The sequence below is a fragment of the Aureococcus anophagefferens genome (genome assembly GCF_000186865.1).
Source record: "Aureococcus anophagefferens unplaced genomic scaffold AURANscaffold_60, whole genome shotgun sequence".
Classification (NCBI taxonomy): Eukaryota; class Pelagophyceae; order Pelagomonadales; family Pelagomonadaceae; genus Aureococcus; species Aureococcus anophagefferens.
This window is the reverse complement of record NW_008705613.1, coordinates 46017-66666: the sequence shown is the minus strand read 5'-3', so window position 1 is coordinate 66666 and position 20650 is coordinate 46017. Positions and strand designations below refer to the sequence as shown.

At 52.7% G+C, this 20650-nt stretch overlaps 4 protein-coding genes across 4 annotated transcripts; 2 read left to right on the top strand and 2 right to left on the bottom strand.

Moving 5' to 3' along the window:
* Window positions 1–538: 538 nt before the first annotated feature.
* On the top strand, window positions 539–8660 carry AURANDRAFT_72723 (hypothetical protein; the record flags this gene model as incomplete). Its single annotated transcript, XM_009043649.1, has 16 exons — window positions 539–577; window positions 621–1100; window positions 1129–1203; window positions 1317–1780; window positions 1998–2595; window positions 2666–2979; window positions 3099–3609; window positions 3652–3727; window positions 3823–4819; window positions 4927–5517; window positions 5607–6079; window positions 6132–6819; window positions 6862–6994; window positions 7162–7976; window positions 8035–8163; window positions 8516–8660. 16 exons carry the CDS (start codon window positions 539–541, stop codon window positions 8583–8585), a joined length of 6453 nt encoding a protein of 2150 aa, XP_009041897.1.
* A 567-nt stretch (window positions 8661–9227) lies between these two features.
* AURANDRAFT_72722 (hypothetical protein) lies at window positions 9228–12736 on the bottom strand (the record flags this gene model as incomplete). Its single annotated transcript, XM_009043628.1, has 10 exons — window positions 9228–9308; window positions 9467–9696; window positions 9771–10191; window positions 10261–10425; window positions 10482–10678; window positions 10758–11204; window positions 11246–11267; window positions 11373–11475; window positions 11523–11610; window positions 11697–12736. The coding sequence occupies 10 exons, from the start codon at window positions 12535–12537 to the stop codon at window positions 9228–9230; spliced, it is 2595 nt and encodes an 864-aa protein (XP_009041876.1).
* Window positions 12737–14484: 1748 nt separating this feature from the next.
* On the bottom strand, window positions 14485–17342 carry AURANDRAFT_68023 (hypothetical protein; the record flags this gene model as incomplete). The annotated part of the gene is made up of 4 exons (XM_009043627.1): window positions 14485–14832; window positions 14933–16387; window positions 16434–16845; window positions 16915–17342. 4 exons carry the CDS (start codon window positions 17340–17342, stop codon window positions 14485–14487), a joined length of 2643 nt encoding a protein of 880 aa, XP_009041875.1.
* Window positions 17343–17851: 509 nt separating this feature from the next.
* AURANDRAFT_34084 (hypothetical protein) lies at window positions 17852–20011 on the top strand (the record flags this gene model as incomplete). The annotated part of the gene is made up of 5 exons (XM_009043650.1): window positions 17852–18084; window positions 18156–18354; window positions 18460–18567; window positions 18632–19278; window positions 19372–20011. The coding sequence occupies 5 exons, from the start codon at window positions 17852–17854 to the stop codon at window positions 20009–20011; spliced, it is 1827 nt and encodes a 608-aa protein (XP_009041898.1).
* Between the last annotated feature and the right edge of the window lie 639 nt (window positions 20012–20650).

Sequence of the window (20650 nt, the reverse complement as noted above, 5' to 3'; positions counted from 1 at the left end):
GCCGCGGCCATAGAAGTATTTATTTATTATTGCTGGCCGCCGGCCGTAGTAGGCCATGGGGGTCCCCCGTCGACCGCGCGCGCGCGGGTCGACTGCCGAACGAAAATGTTGAATTATCCCCCCCGCCAGGCGCGCGCTTTTAGTCAGCGCGCTAATCGTATCGTTTGAGACACTTTTCAGGGTGTGGGGTCGCCGGTTCGGGTTGGGAGTCGTAATTAAATGTTCAACAAAACGCTTATTTGAAGGGAAGTATCACCTTGGGTTATTCGTTTTCAGAGTTTGTTTTGGGCCTTGCCCTCGGGTCGCGCACGCGCGGCCGACTAGGACGCCGACGCACTCGGCGGTGCTACCCATACTACCCATAAGTGTTTCTCGTCCCTGACGAGCCGGTGCGTTAGGCCGTCCGGCGGTAAAAAAGGGGTACAATCGGCGTCGATCGACGACCCGTCTGGCGTCGATTGACGTCAATGTGCTATAGAGAAATCCCACTGTAGGGGTATGAATTAACGCCTCTCCCCTGGAAGCCGTTGACGTCAGCATGGGCGAGCTCGCAGCGGTGCGCGCAGAGCTCGAGCGGGTGTGTATAGTGTGGTTAATATAAATTGAAATATTGGCTACAGGCACGCGAGGAATCAAACAGAGTGACGTTGGAGAACGAACGTTTGATTGACGAACGAGACACAATGGAACAGCGCATCCAGTCAGCCGCTGAAGCCAGGTTGACCGAAATGGAAATGAAGTTTGAATCTACAGTTGCGCAAGTTCGAGCCAGAGCAAAGGATCAAGTCGAAGAAGTTCGTATCGAACTCGAACAACTAAGGCGTGCGGCAAGTGGAGATCCATGCGGCTGGGAAGAATGTGAGGATGGCACGTTTGTTAATTCTGAAACTGGTGAGAAGGGTATTGCCGAAATACCGGAGACTCTCGCTTTTGCGCGTGCGGTGCGACGAGTAGACGACCTTGGTATGCAAGAGGAAACTGCCAAAAAAGCACAGAAGCGTGCACAGATTGCTGAAACAAAACGACGTGAGCTCGACGTCAGGCTTAACGAAGCTCGTGCAGACGCTAATGCGCAGCGTGAACTCCTCACCAATTGGACAGTATCTGCAAGGATTGTTGCCTCATCAGTTGCTAGCTGCAGCTCCAGCATCGATGCAGCTTGCGGTATCATGCTTTCGCAAAGCGAAAGAGTCTCAAAGCAAAGTGACAGCCTGGGGCGGAGTGCTTTGAGGATACGTCGCTCTATTCTTTCTATCAAGACCCTGCGGGAGGCGCTATCCGCCGCTGAAGCTAGAAACAATCAGCTCAATTCCAAGGTCTCTGAACTCGATAAGACGTTGGACAAAGCGCAGAAAGAGCTAGCCAATTTGCGTGGTTCTTTGGCAAGCGCAGTAGAAGCAGAAGTGAAACCCATGCGTGCTGAGGTTTCAAAGGCGCGGGACACTCTCTCTCGTGAACGTCTTGCTCGGGTAGTGGAACGGCGGCAACTTGCAGCGCTTTGGCCCCCCGACCACCTCGCACCCGTTGCACTTCGTCGACACATGATTATGGACACAGATGTACGGAATCAGCTTCTCTGCTCAGCTTTAACCGCGGCAGCAGATTCAGAAATCAAGCGAGAAATTCGTCGGCGCGTTGCAGCCGCTTCGCGATGGTCACAAACAACAGATGATTATGGACGCAAGTACTTCGTGCACGCAGATACTGGTGAAGCTGCCTGGGACCCCCCCCCTACTATGCTGTCTCCCGCAGCGCTTGCCTCCCTTGGTTACTTTATGATGTTCTGTTGTCAGCAGGTATGAGCCGCCACCTGGCCGTGACGAACTCGGAAATGTTGTCGATGCATTAGGGAGTTACGAGGCAAACGCGGCAATTCCCTCAGGGCAGATTCTGACGGACACCGGGGCCAAAGATAATTTGTCCAAGGCAAGCCAATTATTGCACACGTTGTCTCCAGAGAAAAGAATTTGTTCGATTGAGCACTATTAATTTATCAGGTCATCAAATGTCGAAGAGATGCGGTCGGGGGCTTGGGTTGAGACCATGGATGAGTGGGGTCAAGCTTCGTGGAGGAATACCTTGACGGGAGAAGTGAGTTGGCTGCAACCGAAGGCGCAAAGTGCTGCTGCCAGTGGCTCCTCGGTCCGCGTCGATGATCTGCCTGTCCTTGCTGATCGCGATCAGATCGCAGTGACCGGCAATCTAACTGTCGGAGAAGAAGCACAACCACGTGGTAACATAGCATTGCTCCCCGATGAGGAAAACTTTTCCAGCAGTTGCGATGAAGACTTACCGACAAGTGGCGATAGTTTCAGTTTTTTCTCTCAGCGGCAAGAACGCCGCGTGGCTCAACTAGATCGGCGAAGGAACAAGGCAATCATTGCTGCACGGAAAGCCCTAACTTTTCTAGAGGAACAAGTTCACTCTGGTTTCGAAGATGACACTCCGGTATTTGTTGACGTACAAGCCCTTCGTGCTCTTGCGGCGGGAGATAACAATTGGAAGTATGTTTCTCGCAAAGAACGCAAAGCGGCCAGAATCCGTACGGAAGCCCTGAGAATCGCGAATGAAAAGGAGACTAGGGCTTTAGAAGAAGTGATATCCGCGTCTAGATTTTTATGCAAAGCCCCTGAGGGAGCTAACCAAAAAGGCTGGCGAATACTAGGCACGCCGTGCCGAAGTGCGGCGAACACTGGCACAGCGCCGACGGGCCTCAGGTCTCCAGATATCGTCAAACCAAAACGAAGCAACACCAATTACGGGAGACTCGACAGACACATACATTCAGGAAGTTGTCAAAAACGAACAGCTACAAGACCAAACGAAGGCACAGTCAAAGCCTGGCTTTGTAGCTGATGCATTTCGTGCTCTTGAAGGTAAATCATCATCCACCTGTAATCTACCCCTAGAGCAGCTTCGCAAAGAGCTGGAGATAGCTGCATATTTCAGTGTCCTCCGTTGGAATCGCAAGATCCCTAGGTTAGCAGATACTGAATCGAACGAAAGGAACCACAGGCCCGCTCAGAAGATGATTTACTCACTAGACTTGCTTGCACACGACGTCGGGTTGGAGAAATCTCATACAGATTGCTTCGCAGCCTAAAACCGTCCCAGGCTGCCCACTCGAGTTCCAACTCGAATCAGGCTTGTTTAGACTCTGATAAGAAAATAACAGACGGGAGAGAGCATGTAGCACATGATTTCGTTGCGAAAGATCATCTTGTATCACTACGGTTGTCACTTCTGCAACGTGCGGGTAATTTCGCAGGAGCGGGAAATGAACAAAACTTGCAGAGCTCTACAGAGACGTTCATCGAGGGTGAACGAGCAAGACTAGATGTTGCATGTTTCATCCACGTTCTTGCTGCCGAAGCGGTTTTGTCCGGACTTCGTGGCATAACATGGCGATGTCAACCTGGTCGCATGCATACTCTCGCGTCTCCTTTTGAAAATGGGGAGCTTAATTGGTCATCTGTGGCCGTTTTTGTTGATGCTCGATCGTCATCTCGTCCCTTCCAGAGCACGTGTAACAATAACAACAGCCAAGATGATGAACTAAGTCCAATGCCAAGTAGCTCATTAGCTACGTGTGCTGAGCAGGCGCATGGGGTATGTGATATTATCCTGACATAAAATTACCAACTCTTCCAGGTAACCGATGTGGCGCTTGTTTCGCATAAGCGCATGGAGAATATTCAAGAATCAACAAATGGCAAGGGAATATCGTGTATTTGCAGCTCTCGAGGAGAGTCATCGGCGCATGCTGATGTGGCACAGAAAGATCTGGTCTCCGTAAGATGCGCAGCACAATTTGCTGTGGAGGTGGTAAACAGTGTCAAAATATCGAGTACAGGGTGATTCTTGTGACACCACAGATCGCACGCATTCTCGATCTTGGAAGCAAGAATCACTTACCTCAACAGCTTGTATATCTAGCTGACATCCCTGGCGAGACCACAAATAGGTCCACATTGAATGATGGATTTAGCTTTTTTGAAGCTATGTCAACTCGCCCAAAAATGAAGGTAACGCAAATAAAGCCTGATTTTCAAGTTCAGGATCGCTGTAATGCAGTTGAGGTAATCACAGAGGTAGTGCTAGCTCACAATGAAGTTCTTAGTGCTCTACTTACTCAGTCAGCTCAACTAGGTGCCGAAGCTTGGACTCATCATGAAACTCGACAAATTGAAACTGAACTCAATGCTGCAAGACTACATAAAATGAAAACGCAGCACGATCATGCTCTTGAGGATGCCGTACGACGAACACAGAGCGCTTTGAATCGATACAATCAATCTTTGCGTATTTCCAGAAACGAGGGAGAAAACCAGGCACTGAAGATATATGAAAAATGCCTTGCAGATGGCGCTCGTGAAATGACTAGGAGAGATTGTACAATTGAGGCCTGGCAGCACGAAAAATTAGAGGCGGACGCTGAACGTGAACGAGGGTGCTGGCTCTCTTTGGGCGCACAGCATGCCGTGTCTATGCGTGCGATGCAAGTTGTGGAACGCGCTCGCCAAGCGCGAGAGCTCGTGCGACTGCAACACGCTTTGCGCAAGGCGTTTGCGGAACACCGCCAAGCGGACTTAAATTGCCAAGCTCACGAATCCATCTCCCTTACTAACATGATGCATATGGCGGAACTTTCTATTGTCCGTTTGCGAGAACAATTTCGCGAAATAGGACGACAAAGGAAGCTTCTTCATGCGGAAGAGCTGCTTTGTTTTCAAATAGAAATAAGGAGGCTACTGGGCGACAAGGAAAATAGCCTAGAGCGGCGGGCTCTTCTAATTGCAATTGCAAATGCTCGAGCGGAGTGTGATCATGCCACCAGACTGTGTTTGACTAAAGATTTAAGATGAGTATTGCCAAGGACTTATTCGTCCTTGCTGTGTAGGCTATTCTTGGTCAAGATGCTGCCAGGGTCATCGTGGCGGCCGCGATTGAGAATAACGCCCACCATAACTTCATTGACAACTGCAATACTCTCGTCAAATCATCCGAAACACGCGTGGCAGCAGCCTACGCACAGCTCGCCTTGCTTGAGAACTCTAGGCGCATCGCTCGAAAGCGCGAGCAAAGGCAGCGAATAGAAAGTATATCAGCATCCGTTCGTTCACACCGAGGATATGGGCTACACTCAGCAAGAGCACTATCCCATACTGAACCAGTCGATTGCAACAGACATCATGTTTCTCCATCAGATGAGATGGTAAGATTGCGGCATGATCCACTGCCTTTGTCCGGCCGGGTGGCATCAACTTTTTCACGTGTAGAGATACAACAAAGGCAGAGCAATGCCATCTCGCGCATCGAATCTACAGCCAATGCTCGATTGCATGTCCATCGTCGTGGTTGCTACGCTATTGCTGAACTGCACCATCAGCTTCTAAACGAACGAGCATCACGCAGGCGAATTCAAAACGCAGCCCTTAATGCTGGCATTCAAGCTACGGAGGCTGCAAAGCAGTTGGCAAAAACAGCGCAAGCGAGCGCGACTAGCGAGAGATTATTGTCAAGGCGTGACGCTCTTCGGGAAGCACGCGAGTCCTGCATCGGCGCATGACAAATTATTTGAAGTAGTTTTCTAGACCTGATCTTAGGCGAGACGTAGCCGAGACAAAATTTCGAGATGGACTCACATCATGCAAGTGCAAAATTGAATTGCATGAGGCACTTTCTGAAGCTTTAAGGCATAGCCTCGGTGTTGAGGAGGCACGGCGGAGAGTACGAGACCTCGCAATTTTGAAAATGACAAAATTACTTGCCGAGCTGCGTGCACGCTCCCGCGACGAAATATATTATGAGCGAGCACACTCGGCCCGCCTGGAGCTTTGGGTTCATACTATGCTCGCAAGCTTTTCTCGTGCAAGAACAGCGCTAGTCCACCGCGAAGCTTTACTAGACCAGCAGAAGACACTCGACATGCAAGCTCAGCGAGCATTGCGCCTCGATGTCTGGCGACAAACAACAGCCGCACATACGCTTGGAATCGACGTTTCGTCCCTTTTTCTATTTTTTGCCCAGCGACTTGCCACAATGTCTGGCGCGCACCGAACCTTTAATAATGCATTGCGTAAAAAATAGCCGTGCCAACTATCCGATTTGATCAAATTAGAATCATGCAGGTGCCAATGGAGCAGCACTTGTCCTAGCTGCGATGTGCCGCTCTCCACGACGCGAGCTCCGTCGTCTCGCCGCAAAGGCCCTTGCTTCATTGGCGTGGAATGGGCATGCTGACTGTCGTTCGTTTGGGGCTGACATCCGCGAGCAGTGGCGGCTTTGGGTTGATGTGGCTGTGTCTCGTGCAAAAGCATGTATCCAACTCGCGCAGTCTGGCAGAGAGCTAGAGGCAGTTGTTACAAACACACATTCCGCAGCAACCTCACATGGTGACCCGCTGGTAGGAAGAGTGGATGATGTCGTTTCTCATGCGGAGAATCCCCGTGATGTTGCCGTAGCCCGCAGGCAATGGGCATTGCGCCGCAGAAGGACATCTGAAGGACCAAATTACGCAAATATCCAACATCTAGTAAGAACCAGCGCAGCTTGGCTCTTGATGCCCGATGAATCTCCGATCGGGGAAAAACCCTCGAAAACAGTGTCGCCAATAATCAAAACTCTCTTGGTGTTTTCTCATGATCGCGATTATGATTGCGTGCTTGCAGCCGCGTGCGGCCTTGCGGGAGTGTCATTTGATGCAAAAAACGCCGGCGTGCTTGGACAAGTCGATGGGTTGATAATTACTCTCGTCGGCCTTGTCCGCCACGCAAATCCAGAAGTAGTTGCTCTAGCCTGTGATGCATGCAATCCAGAGTGAGATTATCGCTTTTGCGCGTTTACCGCTGTGTCATGTAGGCAGCAGCAAATTTGGCGTTTCAACAACAACGCAACCAGGAGGCGTTCGGTGCCGCAGGATTGGTTCAGGATCTTGTGGAAATCTTACGCTCGTCAAGTATGTTTCTACCAGGAGATTCTCGTGCATCTAACAGTGACATTATTGAGGCTGCCGCGTGTGCACTTGCAAATTTACTTCCCCTGCACTCTCCAAATGTCGAAAAGCTGATCGAAGTGGGAGGCCTAGAAGTGCTCTTTCAGATTCTAAGTTCCAGCCACTCCATTGACTTACTTGACGCCGATCAAGCAACGTTGATACAGGCAAACGCAGCAAATGCTCTTGCAAATACATTTGCGCTGGTAGGCACAAATCATATAGAGATTGTGCATGGCGTAGAGAACGCAACATTATCAGCATCACCACATCACACGTGTCTGCATGTTTTGCTGCCTCGGTCATTTGCTCGCCGCCTTGTGATGTTGTGTGCAGCACCTCTCTCTACAGCAAGGCGTGCAGCCTCTCTCTTGCTAGGAAACTTGGCTTGTAACTCACATTTACGGAATGAGCTTGGTCATCTTGGAGCGGTTGAAGCCCTGTGGTCTGTCTCGAGTGAGCATCAAAACAGTGCAGAACGAGCAACTGCACTTTGGGCACTCTCCAATCTCGTATGGTGCAATAGTGCAAATCAAGACCGTTGCGGACAATTTCTTCTTGGCCTCCTGACGAATTGCGCAATTAGTTGTCAAACAATAAGCACAAGATTGGGCCAAAATGCTTGCTCATTACTAGAATGTGCATTTGCTGTATGTCTTGTTGCAAATGCGGTCTATTTTCACGACTCGAATAGGATCTTGGTTGAAACCGCTACAGGGGCATTGAAAAATCTGGTGTCTCTATCAGGGGCCGATAAGCCACTAGCAGTACGCGAACCTGCACTTAGATGCTTATCCAGCCTCACGGCGACTGATCGTGGTGCAAAGCGCGTTGCCTTCGCTGGTGATAAAGCCAGCGCATGCGCGAGTCTCGTAAATGCTGCTGGCGACAGCAGCCTGGGAAGTGAGAGTGCGAGGATACGCCGGCTTGGCGCCGCCGCGCTTGTGAACATGTGCTCGCTAGTGGATTCGCATGAGCACGTGTAAGTTGCGAGCGCCCATTTCATTCAAAATATTCGTTTTCATCGCTTCCGCGGATAGGTATTTGGCTGGTGGCGTTGACGCACTTGTGGCGCTTGCTGGTGCTAATGATGCATACGCACGCCATGAGGCCCAAATGGCCCTGGCTGCTCTCGAGGAAAATATGACATCTGAAAAAGAGTCCACCATGTGTGATCAGCAACTTGCCCATGCAGATCTTGTCTCGTTGCTTCGTGCAGTGGCCTCTGCGACTCCTGTTTCACCTCGCCGGAGTTGACTTGCGGCAAGACGAAAAGATCCCGGGCTTTATAGAGTCAAGACAGTCAGCCAGCCTAGTTACGCCAGCTATATCTAGAGTCGGGACAGTCCCGCAGGTCCAGACAAGCACGACAGAGACAGAAGAAACCTCGCTGACAGTTTGTCTGTGCGGTACCCTGCCCGAGTCTACCTAGAGTAGCCTCCTTCTGACGTGGTCAGCAAGGTCCAATCCTAAAGCCACTGCTGCCGACCTGAGTGCCGCATGGACCGTATTCCGCTCCAGGACCCTTCCGCATGCCAAGGAGAAGCATTGGCCCCCAAGCGTGCCGGGTTTAGGGAGTAAAGCCGCCTGAGTAGGAGTAAAGGGCCTATGCCCGAGGGAGTATCGCCCGCGCGCAATTTGATGTTAAGCTTGTAGCCATCGTCATAAATGTCAGTTTTAGACCCAGGTATGTGTATGACCAACTCGCCTGATGACATAACTTGGTCCCAGCCCAGCTACATTGCAGACCACCGCCATCGACTATCGCTGGAAATCGTCGGTCCATCGCTGCCCCAAGTGGGACCTTCAATCTCTGTAGGCTACCCTCCCTGGGCAAGTACAATGGCACTTCCGGTTACGACCCGTGGGACGGCTGTCCCTGTGCGCCCTGATGAGCAGCGCTTAGCTTAGGGTGCGGCGAAGCCGCCCCGGTGGCACCGAGCGATATCGCCGGCGGCAGGCGTACTTGCCGCGCTTTGCTGCGGCGAAGGAGGGGGGGCGCAAGGTACCCAAGTAGGTTGATTAACCGGATGGCACCCTTAGGCTAGTGCCAGCCATTACCAAGCCGAAATCCCCACGTAAGAGAGCGGATGCACAATCATGCCGAGCCAGGATACATATTCCAGCTGGACGCTTGACCTTGTGGAAAATGCTCGAAGCCAATTTGGCAGCTTGCAAAAGACGATCCTGTGAGAAGACAATCCGCACAGGGCCAACTAATCCAATGGGGGTCCTATTTGCTTTGTGGAGACATGGCAAGCTCTTGCCCTGAGAGTACAATCGTCCAGCTATGGCCTGCCATACCATGCCAAAGCTGGGTTTGTATGGAAGGAGTCAACGAACAAGCGGGATAAAGCAGCTCTGAGAAGCTAATTCGGTGAGGTCGCTTCTGAGAGCCCTTAGGTTGCGCAGTTCGCCATTCAGGAGCATCTCGGGAAATCCGCTCCTCTTTGTCTTCAAGTCATAACTCACGAGTCTGTCTTCCACTTCACCCAAGAGAGCGAGGTAAGTTTCAGTGTCCACGTTGGGGATGACATGAGGTAGACCATATTTGATAGCAATGAATTGGTACACCCTAGTAAGCTGGCGGGAGCTAGCCGTGACACAGGCTGTGTAATCAAGTCTCCGAAAGCCGAAGGATATGAGCCGCTGTTTTATCACGTCGAATTCTGGCGAGCCGTTAATTAAGAGCTCAGACGTACCTGGAACATGATCCAAATGCAGGTCGATGCGCACACAGTCATGATCGTTTGATTCCAGCGCAAAACCGTGGTACCTATCAACATGTGCACTATTAGCACCAGTGTAGATGAGTATTGCCCGCCAGTGCGCGCTGGTTGAGGCAGAAAAAGAACATGATTTGGTTGGCCATAATCTTCGAGAAGCTGATCCCCCGATTCAAATTTCCAGGCTGCGGGCGTGACAGCAGTTGGCTCAGCACGGTGCAGACTCGCAGAGGTCTTGTGAACTGTCGCGGTCCTTGGCATCTCGCTGGCATCCGCTGCATTGACGAGATCAAGCATGGGGACCAAGTGCCGCTGTCCATTCCACCAAATTGCGCGACTATCCAGAGTTTGAGCTGCCCAGCGGAAGGCAAACCAACTCAGAGCTATTTCTGCGCGAGGGATCACCTTGGAAAGGGACTCCATCCCCACACGCTCAATTACTGCCTCGTAAGATCGACGGGTCGAAGCAACCTGCACAGGATTATTAGATCAAGTAAGAGAGAACATTCTATACGCTGTCAGGCGCGCATAGTCCGGCACTGACTCCGAGAGTGCAGAGCCTTGGAGCCTTGCGATTGCAAGAGCACGCGCTTCTTCTGCCGTTTCTGCCCAAAGTAAGGGGGGCAGTAGGGATGTGTCTACCTTCTTGTTCGGCTTAAGACCAAGCGCTGCTGTCACTACTTGGTCCACACCCGGCAGCAGTGCCTGGGGGATTCAAGTGAAACATCTACAGTCTATTCGTGTAACTGAAAAAGAGAAACCAAATTAATGTTTCCTACCACACAGACATTTGCAAGGTAGGGGGCAAATATGTTTTCATTTGCATCTGCGGTCCCGGGGTCATTCCCGACATTTGCGAGTACGTTCTTCAATAGGAGGAAGATGAGCGCCTGGAAGTCGTCCATATATAATGCAGCTGCGCCAAGCGCGCGTCGAGCTGCCTTGATCCCGAGACAACCTGGATGGAAAGTATGCCTCATTCTGATAGGCAAATGTAATGAGTCAGAAACAAAACAAAATATTACGCTAAAGCTGACTGCTTTCGGGAATCTCAATGTAGACGTCACGCTTGTATAAAGCTTTGGTGGCTATCGTGCCAACGCGACCACCGTGAGATGAAAGTACCGCTGCCTGAATGTGAAGCTGTGGCCAGTTCATCGACTTCGCCCAGCTGTTGAAGGCCTGGACTCGCAACCCGAGCGGGTGCAGGAGGGTCCCATTCTGCGAAAGAACAAGATTCCAAGTTGCAGCTACGGATACCTCTTTTGGCATGCTCGACTGGTAGTTGGGCTTCGAATTTGCATCGAGCACCCCTTCGGCTTCATACACAAGCTGGCTAAGAAGCGCCTTGCGAGAACGACGGAACTGCACAGCAAGAGACACATCTCTGCTCAAACCACCATTTGATAGCGTGCGTGTATCATCCTCCATGCTCGTCGTTTGAGTTAGGGGGTGATTTGAGACGACATCCAACAAACTGGAGACTAGCGCCGGGGCATCATGTGGTGGCGGTGTGAATGCATACTCGCAGTCTGGCGAAGGTTGGCCTACGTCACTGGGTTGATTCGAGCATCAATCGCGAGGCGCTGTTGGCAGCTAGTCTCAATTGATGCAATGCAAGCTTCCATTTGTTCCATATCCATGTCGATGACCCACAAGAAATACCGCAGGTTTGGATCGATCTCGTCGAGCGATGCTTTGAAGCATGAGGGTGGCATGCTACGCACGCCAAGAGCTTTGAGCATATCGATTCGCCTATGAAAGATGTAGATGGTGATAAAATACATCATATGCGCATTTACCGATTCGCATGCTCATTTGAGTCATGATTGAGTGCCGGGAGAGAAACGGGCACACAATCAAATGGGTTCACCTCCTTGGGTACGAACCCTACGCAGATTCATAATTTGCTTTGCTATTTGTATGAACATTGGATGATACTTGCATAAGACACAACTCTACGCCGCTTAGTAGACCGTGGTGCTCAACATAAATTGTCGTGGGATTGTCACCATAATCCTCAAAAAACTGCGCCCCCAGCTCACACGTACGGTCACTGAGCGTCTTAATACTAGTGGGCGTCAATTTATGGTGCTGGAGGAAAAAATCGCCAGAAGCAAATCGTCGAGTTGAGGCATGTGGGTGAGGTTTGTAGTTCACGAGATCTGCAACTGGGATCAAGTGGCGTGCACCTTTAAATGTAAGTGCGCGCGAGTCGATGATAGAAAGAGCCCATGCCCATGCTTTACTGGAAGTATGTGCCTCGATGCATGCCCCGAGATTGGAAACTTCTGATGCCCCACAGGCTTTTCGGACGGCAAGGTTGAGGCTCCCGCGGACCCCTGGAGCAGATACACCTGTCAGTCCGTGAGACTGTAGATTTGTTTCTACGAACAGGCTATCTTGCAGAGCTTCGAAGCCTGACTTACTGAACGCCTTGGGTGTCAACACGGCAGACCTTGGTAAAATGTCGAGGTATGGAGCCCATGTACTCTGTTGACCTTTTGCGCGCTCTACCAACAATTGGAACGCAATCGCCTCGCTGTCACTTAGCAGGATATCCGCCCCAAATGATGAAGCCAGTGCGTTACCGCTATCTCCGCTAAAAAAAAGCTCTTGTGGTACATCTAGAACGACAGATTCAGCCAAAACACGTTCCCCGCATCTCAAACCCCGACCCATATCCGCGAAGTCCGCCAACTGCAGCCCTTGAGCGGTCCCTCCCATAGACCGCAACCAGTCAATCACCTCGGATGCCAGACAGCTCGATAAAAGACACCACGATAAAGCATGCTGTAGCAACGCAGAGTACAACATCGAATAATGAATTATTCAGAAGTATTTTCCTCCACACTAGGGAACCACCGCTCAGTCTTGGTCCGGTCGCGAAATTATACTGTGAATGAACGGTTTGAGCAGACCAAGATTGAGCGGACCGTATATAAGACTAACTGCGAGCCATCCGTGTACGGTCGGCCCAAATTGTATCGGCGGACCAAGTTTCCGTCCACTTGGCCTTTCGTATCTCCCAACTAGCCTGAATCTGCCTGAAGCAAGGTAAACTCCTCTTGAGGGGAAATGGCAGTGTTCCTGACCTAGACGGGAAGTGGAAAAGTGAGATGGGGCCGCTAAGCAGCCCTGATTCCCAACAGGATATGCAAAGAACAAAGACTGACCTTGCTGTCTGTCTCTTGTAGCGGGAATTGTCCCTTCAAGGTATACTTCTCTTACTAGCTTGAGGTTCACAGTGCAGTGGATATATAGAGTGGATATATGCCAGCTTAGTTGCTCACTTGTATCTTTTGTACGAGGATACGCGGATGCGGTACAGTACGCTACTCTACCACTATTCTACTCAGGCTACTATCATCTTTCTTTCATCTCGACGCTGCGCCCCCTTGCGCACGGCGTCTTCTGCTCTGGGCATCGAGCTCAGCGTTTTCTCATGGTGGCTGCTTGCTGAGCCGCCACCGCCGCCTCCCGAGCTCCCGGCCTTTCGGCACGAGGCATGCCACTCGGCGGCCGAGCCGTGGCCAGGGCGCGCCGGCGTTGTCCCTGACCTTCCTCGGGGCGGCATCAACGCGCCCGAGCCCGACCCCGACGACGAGGAGGCCATCTACACCTGGGAGGTCTGGCGGCCGCGGCCTCTCTGGGCTGCAGCTCCGGCTTACGAGGCCCCGGAATTCCTGATGCACGGGCACGGCGGCGTGCCGATCCCGTGCTGGCGGGAGCTGGTCACTTTGCGCGTCCGGGAGAGGCTATGGGGCACTCCGGGACCGACCGAGTTCGACCGCCTCTGGCGCTCCGTCTGGGGCCGGCTCTACCGGCACGGCTCCTGCGTCGCAACCTTTGAGCGTGAGAATACGAGCGAGACCTGGAGCCCTGGTTTTGACCGCGAGGACGCCTCGGCCTCCGTCAGGCAACGCCGTCCCCGAGGTCCTCGGTCCGCGGCCGCGCCGTGTCCCGCGCCGCCTCCTCGCTCCCGCGGTCCTGGGTCGTATCATCGCGTGCACTAAATGGCATCGTGCCACAGTGTCGGCATCTTGACGAGATGTTGACTTTCGATGGTGCTCTGTGGTGTTCTCCGGCTATCGACCCGGGGTTATTCCCACTTAAATGGCCACCGACACCCCGCCGACGGACGCCGGCGAGCGTCGTCGCTCGGTTGTCCGGTCGTCCCCGGAGGTGCAGTTTTCGGGGTTTTATTCGCGCGTGAACGCGGCCGCGGAGCGACGCGCGGCCGCCGCGCGGAACGCGATCATCGAGTGGTCGGATTGGACATCGGATTCCCATCCAACGCGTTGGACTCGTCTTAGAACGCGTCACTGCGGGTGGTTTCTACGGAAGCCACACTACTGGAGGACCCTCCTCAGAGCCGGGCCTCAAGTCCCTCGAGAGGGCCCGACTACCACCGGCAAATCAATTACCCGAGATGCACCCCAGCGGCTTCCTATGGCGATCCGAACCCGACACTGCAGAGAGAGCGCCGGGCATGTGGCACTAAAGCGCACCTTCGAGGGGGGGGGGGGCAAGTCGCGAACCGAGTTCCGTTGTTTCCCATGCCCGGGGGCGTGCGCGTGCGCCGCGGGGGGGCAAGTCGCGAACCGAGTTCCGTTGTTTCCCACGCCCGGGGGCGTGCGCGTGCGCCGCGGGGGGGCAAGTCGCGAATTGAGTTCCGTTGTGTTTCCCATGCCCGGGGGCGTGCGCGCGCGGCGCACGTAAGGCGGCCCGTACTTGAAGCTCCCAATACCGTTTGTTTTACTCTCAGCCTTGGTCAGGGCGATGTATTGGCGGGAAGACCATGCGAACGTGGGCGTTGGCCGCTGGCGTTTTTCTAGGTGCGCTTGTTCGTATAGCAATAGAATCGGAAGCAACCTGGATAGCAGCACCCCAGTCACCCACTGCCTTTGCTAATGCATTTTCTGCGTAGACTAACCGTGTCTCTACGATTTCGTTGCGCTTACGCTCGAGCGCGGCCATTGCATCTAACTTTGAAGCAAAAGCGGCGTGTTGCCCGGCTAAGCTCAGAGCAACATCCTCGGCGTGACGATCGACGACAGTATCTACGAGATTCTGGACGGCCGCGCGAGCCTCGTTCCGAATGGCTAAGACCTAGCAATTCGAGGTTCGTGACCGATATTCTTGGGGAAGAAAAGATTACATTCAATTTCAGAATTTGATGAAACTTCTACGCGCAAAGGTAGCTCGAGACATCTACTCCCGCATGCACGATACTGGACTTAACCCAAAGGCTGCGATTTAGGACACGGGCGACAGCGTTGATCGTGTTGTCTGTAGTTAATGCCCGCTCTCGACTTCTGCTGGCCGAGTCCTGGAGGCTCTCCGTCAGGACCGCAATCTGTTCCACAACGGAGCTCAGAGTCTTTGTCTGCTCATTATATCTCGATGAAGCAAGTTTGCGATCTTCCGAAGCAACCAGCTGTCCAGCAGAAAGTGCGGTATCCATTTTGTCGAAGAGCAAGTGCACAGTCAAATTTGCATGCGCAGCCTGTGCCGCACGTGCTGCTGCCTCACGGTCAATTGCTGCTGCATGATGCGCATCAACGACCGTCGAAACAATATGCTCCACAGTGGTGCTGACTAATAAGTCGTCCTCCATCTCTTGGAAAGCCTGTTCGGTGGCACTCATCCGTGCGCTCATGCGAGAAGAGCGCTGGTGATCAAGTCGTTCTACACAGCTAAGCTGGGCGCTTGTCACTGCGGCGAGAGCGTCAACACTGCTCGCGGCCTGACCGAAACGGAGCTGGTAGGCATGGTCGAGTTCACGTATGCTGGTCTTGATGGTAGAAAGGGTTTCAGCATTATCAGCCAGTCGTCTTGAGTCAGTCATTAGGCTCGATACAGCGAGCGCACGTTTCGCGTTGGCTGCTTCGACTGCGGCTGCTCTAATGCGAGCATGGCGCTCTTGAGCAAGTTCATCGAGCAGCACATGTGTCGCCTGAGAAATCTCTGTCCGCACGAGGCGTAGTCCGCGCTCTCGCTCAGCCACGCGACATATCAATGCCTCTTCGACACGTTCACATCGACCTTGGACATGATCGCCATGGAGCGCATCAGCACGACGCATCTGAGCCTCGAGCCTCGATGCGTCGTCGGTATGCTTGGCGATCTCAACACGCGTCGCATTTGCGACGCAAAAAACCGCCGATTCAACAGCATGAGTTACAGATGCTTCTAGTGTGCGTCGTGCGTCGCCTTCGCGAGAAATCTCGGCACGTGCTTCGCTCAAACTTGATGCGAGGCGTTCGATGGCTGCCGCCATGCCCGATGCTACCCCCTGGAGACCTTGTGTGACTCGGCGCTCGAGTGCTCCTTCTAGCTCCGCAAAGGCAGTGGCTCGCAAACCAAGTTCCCCCGTCTCTGGTTCCGAACTGGTTGTTGGAGTCTTGATCTTGAGGACTTCCCGCCTCCTAGTTGCCGCGATGCAAGTAGCAAGTTTCTCCTCGCAAGATCGCAAGCGCGCCTCAGTGGCGTCGGCACTGCGCCGCCACGATGCTTCCTGGTCGCTAGTAGACCGTTCTCGCCGCAGCGCCTCATCTCGAAGGGTCGCCCGTGTTGCGGCGACATCTGCTGTAACACGATATTCAAGTGCAGCAAGCTCACTCTGAAATCGTGCTGTGACGTCATGCTCTGCCGTTCCGGCGACCTATATTATTCATATTCCGCTGAAAACTCGCCATTTGTTGTCATACATAGACTATTATTCCGGGGAACGAACTCCAAAAATACAAAACCTCAATATCAGGCTCGGATGAGACTGCGTCTGCATGCCCCGCAGCGGCTGTTGCGCGTGCGACCGCTAAGCGGCCAGCCTTGAGCTCGGCGTCGATCCTCAGGTTGAATCCCCCCTGAACACGTTGTACTTGCTCAACTTCTCGAGAGATTGTCTCGACAGTCTTGATTGCAGCTTCGACCCGCTCGTGCACCTCGTGCGATGCATTCCATGCTGTCCGCTTAGCGTCTTCGGCAGCCTCGGAAACTTGATTGAATGCCTCAGTAGCGCGCCGGTGTGCTATTTGTTCGGCTCGGAGCGCCTCCTGGCGCAGGGCGGCCACAGTCCCACGAATTTCGCCGACCTCGGCCTGCATCCGCTCCTGTTCTGACCTGCGGAACCGCTGAGAGTTACACGACTAAGCTCAGTCTAAATTTGGATTAAGACACTTGAGTTGGTACCTATCCTCGCGTAAAAGATCTAACTGCTTTCGCTCTGCCATCTCGAAGCGGCTACGCAGCTCCTGGCGAAGGTCAGTCAGCGCAGCCCCACATTCCTGTCTTGTCGCCTCAACACGTTCTCGTTGCTCAGCCCAAGCCACGTGCGCGCGCGTGCGCAACTCATGTTCGCGCCTTTGCATCTCATCTACATCGTGACGTAGGGCCACCCCGCTACGCATGAGATCTCGCATCCGAGCGCGCAAGGTGACTACCACTTTTGGATCCTCAGAATCAAAGCTTTGCAAAGGGTTCATATTCTCATCGCTGTTAGACGGCTGAGAACTTGACCCGCGATAAGACGCGTCAACTCCTTCGCGCCCCCCAGCACGCGGTGAGCTTACCCGCGGAGATGCGTACACCGCCCCTCGAGGCCTCTGATTGTAGTGCATTTCTTCTACGGCGGGCGCGCGAGCAGAAGGTGCACCAAGGGTTGGTATGCGCGCCCGCAGAGGCGGTAGCGGGGGAACACTCCGAGAGTCGGGATGCATGATGCCATACATGGCGTTAATAGCGTTCTAAGATTTTTAAATTTATAACTCTCGTGCAACTTGAGATCGCGATCTAGATCTCGGCCCCTAAGCCGGGGTTTCGGTGGTCAGCTCAGGGGGATAGGGAGAACCCCACTGACCTAGCGGCCCGCTGGTACGGAGCCGCCATCGGACTTCCTTCCCTTCCTTGATACTTTCTAACCCTGCTATAGTCACGGTCACCGGTTGAGTGGCGGACTGTGATATCGAAGTATCTCGCGTGAATCGGGCCGACGCTGCTATTGGTCCGACCGTTCACGATTGGATAGCTCGCAGTTTATTTTATACGGTCCGCTCAATCTTGGGCCGCTCAAACCGTTCATTCACGGTATAATTTCGCGACCGGCCCAAATAGCAGCGACGATTCCCTAATGGAATTCGGTCTACTACAGGAGGAAAGTGATATTGTCTTCGTGGAAGATTTGGACGTCTGGTTTACGAACGTTTATCGATACTGGCACCATAAGGGTTTTGCAACTGTGCTCGTATCCGGCATAGTCCATGTTTTCACACTCGCGTTCACGATCATTTTCTCCACGTTTGTCACCCTCAAACTACGCGATACTGTCAAGGAGGCAACATTCTTAGGTTCTTATTTGCCTTTGTCGACTGGGCAGCCCTATGTCAGTGCAGGGACGAGGACTCATGTAGCTTGCTAGTAAATTATGTTCGGAGATCATTTTTGGCGGACCCTGCAAGATATGGGCTCGACATGTTGACGCTCGCATATGTTGGAGTGTTCGGATCATATTGGCTCTGGAGCTGCGGGGCGACATGGTTTTCGCTCCGAGAGGCATGGGAAATCGGGCGTTTCTATGAACTGGAACTTGAGATCTCCAGCCGAGAGCTTCGAACTCTCAGGTGGAATGAAGTTGTGCTACAGCTTGGAGATTTGCAAAAGCGAGGCCGCGCACCTTGGAAAGCCTTCCAGACTGCTGGCGGTGCGGCTGGTAGAAGCCTGAATTTTGGGGACATAGAGATGCTTCCGCACGGGAGCACGCCAGGAACTGGTAGCTTGAATAAGAGCACCATGATCACGGCGCATGATATTGCGTGTCGCATTATGCGGAAAGAGAATTATCTTATTGTATCACACGGTGCCACCGAGTCTCATACCTCAAATTTGATGATTAATCTGCGATAACATCCAGGCAATGCTCAATGCAAATACCCTCGATTTGACGCTACCTCTGCCAACATTGTTCACAGGTCGCGTTTCGTCACTAGACACAATCGCAGCACGGGCTCGACTGACGAAGACTCTCGAGTGGTCAATTCACTCGTGCCTCTTGGATCACATATTTTCACGACGTTTTGTCGTGCGTCGGGCCTTTTTGGAAAACGAAATGGCATTGAGGCGCCGCTTTGTCAGGGCAGGACTGGTCCACGTGGCACTCGTGCCGTTTGTCGCGGTATTCATGACCATGCACTTCTTCCTCCTTCACGCGCAAGAGTGGCACGACAAGAAGCATTATCTCGGTCCGCGTGAATGGTCACCTGTTGCGCAATGGTCCTTCCGGGAGCTGAACGAGCTGCCCCACGTCTTCGAAACACGACTTGCTGCAAGTCGCAAACCGGCTAATGCATACGTTAGCCTATTCCCGCGCCCTGTGGTCGCTACGCTAGCGCGCTGCGTCGCTTTCGTTAGCGGCGCACTTGTTGCAGTCCTCCTCGCCCTTGCCGCCGCTCTGGATGGCGGTGACTCAATCCTCCTTTACATAAAGCTAGGTGACCGAAACCTCATTTGGTATGCAGGAGTTGCCTCTGCTGCATTTGCAATTGCTCGTGCATTTGTTCCGTCTAATGACGATGGAGAATCATATAGCTGCCTTCTAGCTGCTCCTCGTGTAAATGAAATAGACGAAGCTTCCAAGGAAAGTTACCGGAACAGTTCAAATAAGCACGATACTGCAGAATGCATCATGCAACATATTGCGGATCACACACACTGCTTCCCCGCAGAGTGGCGTGGCAAAGCACACACTCAAGATGTTCACGATGCCTTCTCGCGAGCATTCCAGTACAAAGCATGGCTGTTTTTCGACGAAGTAATGTCAGTTTTTTTTGCACCTCTCATCCTTTGCTTCTCCTTGTCTTCATCTGCATCCAGCATCCTGCAATTTGTGCGCGACAATACCGTGGATGTCGACGGACTTGGATCAGTCCTTGGTCACTCCCTTTTTGACTTTGACACTTATGGTAACGTCAAGTATGGTTCGCCCATTGAAGGAGTAAAGCCAACCGAAGGTGGCAAACTGGAGAAGAGCTTTTTGAACTTTACGCTAAATTACCCAGAGTGGGCTAAGGGTGATGAGCGAACAACTCGCTTTCTGGCAAGTGTCCAGCATCGTGCCTCTGCAACCAGAGGCGGTGAAACACACTCGCTCGACCTAGATCTTCGTCGATGTGCGAACGCCAGCCGCAACGGCAATTTCCACCATCAGCGAAACGGCCAATATCAAGGCCTCCCCATCGAACGACTGGGACGTTTAGACCAAAGCGCCGCGTTTGCCCCAGTAAAGCCGACATGACTGGCTGTTAGAATCCGAGTATGCTATTACTCAACACAGCATAGCATAGCCAGCACAAGGCAGACTCAGCATTGCGGAGTAAATATCCCTAGCTGGCCTCTACCATCGACCCCGCACGCGGGCGAGGTGTCGCGGGGGTCCGCGGGCTGAAATCATGGCCAACTTTGGGTTATGGCCGTATCAAAGCAGGGTCGATGGTATTCACATTTTCGATGACTTTTTGCGCGCAGTCGCCGGTTCCGGTCAGGAAATCGCACTTGAGGGGAAATGGCAGTGTTCCTGACTTAGACTGAAAATGGAAAAGTGAGAAGTTTCGCATCGACTCTGGTGACTTCTTGTCCACTGAATTGTTGAACCATTGACCAAGGCCTTCCGCTGCCTTAATCATCTTGTGCATGAAAGTGGATTTATCTCCGTTTGCGCGTTCCCATGCCGCTTCAGTGACATGTTTGCCTATTTGATCGATAGTTTCCTGTAACAGATCTTCCATGTTCAAGTGGTGGGATACATTCCGTGGAGAAAATATCTTAATCTTGTCCTCTGCAGTGAGGTAGAAGGCCAGTATATGGCATAGATCGGCATTAGGCCAGTCCCTCATAGCTCGGTGTTTCACCTGGTTGGTCTTCGGGTGGTTCATCT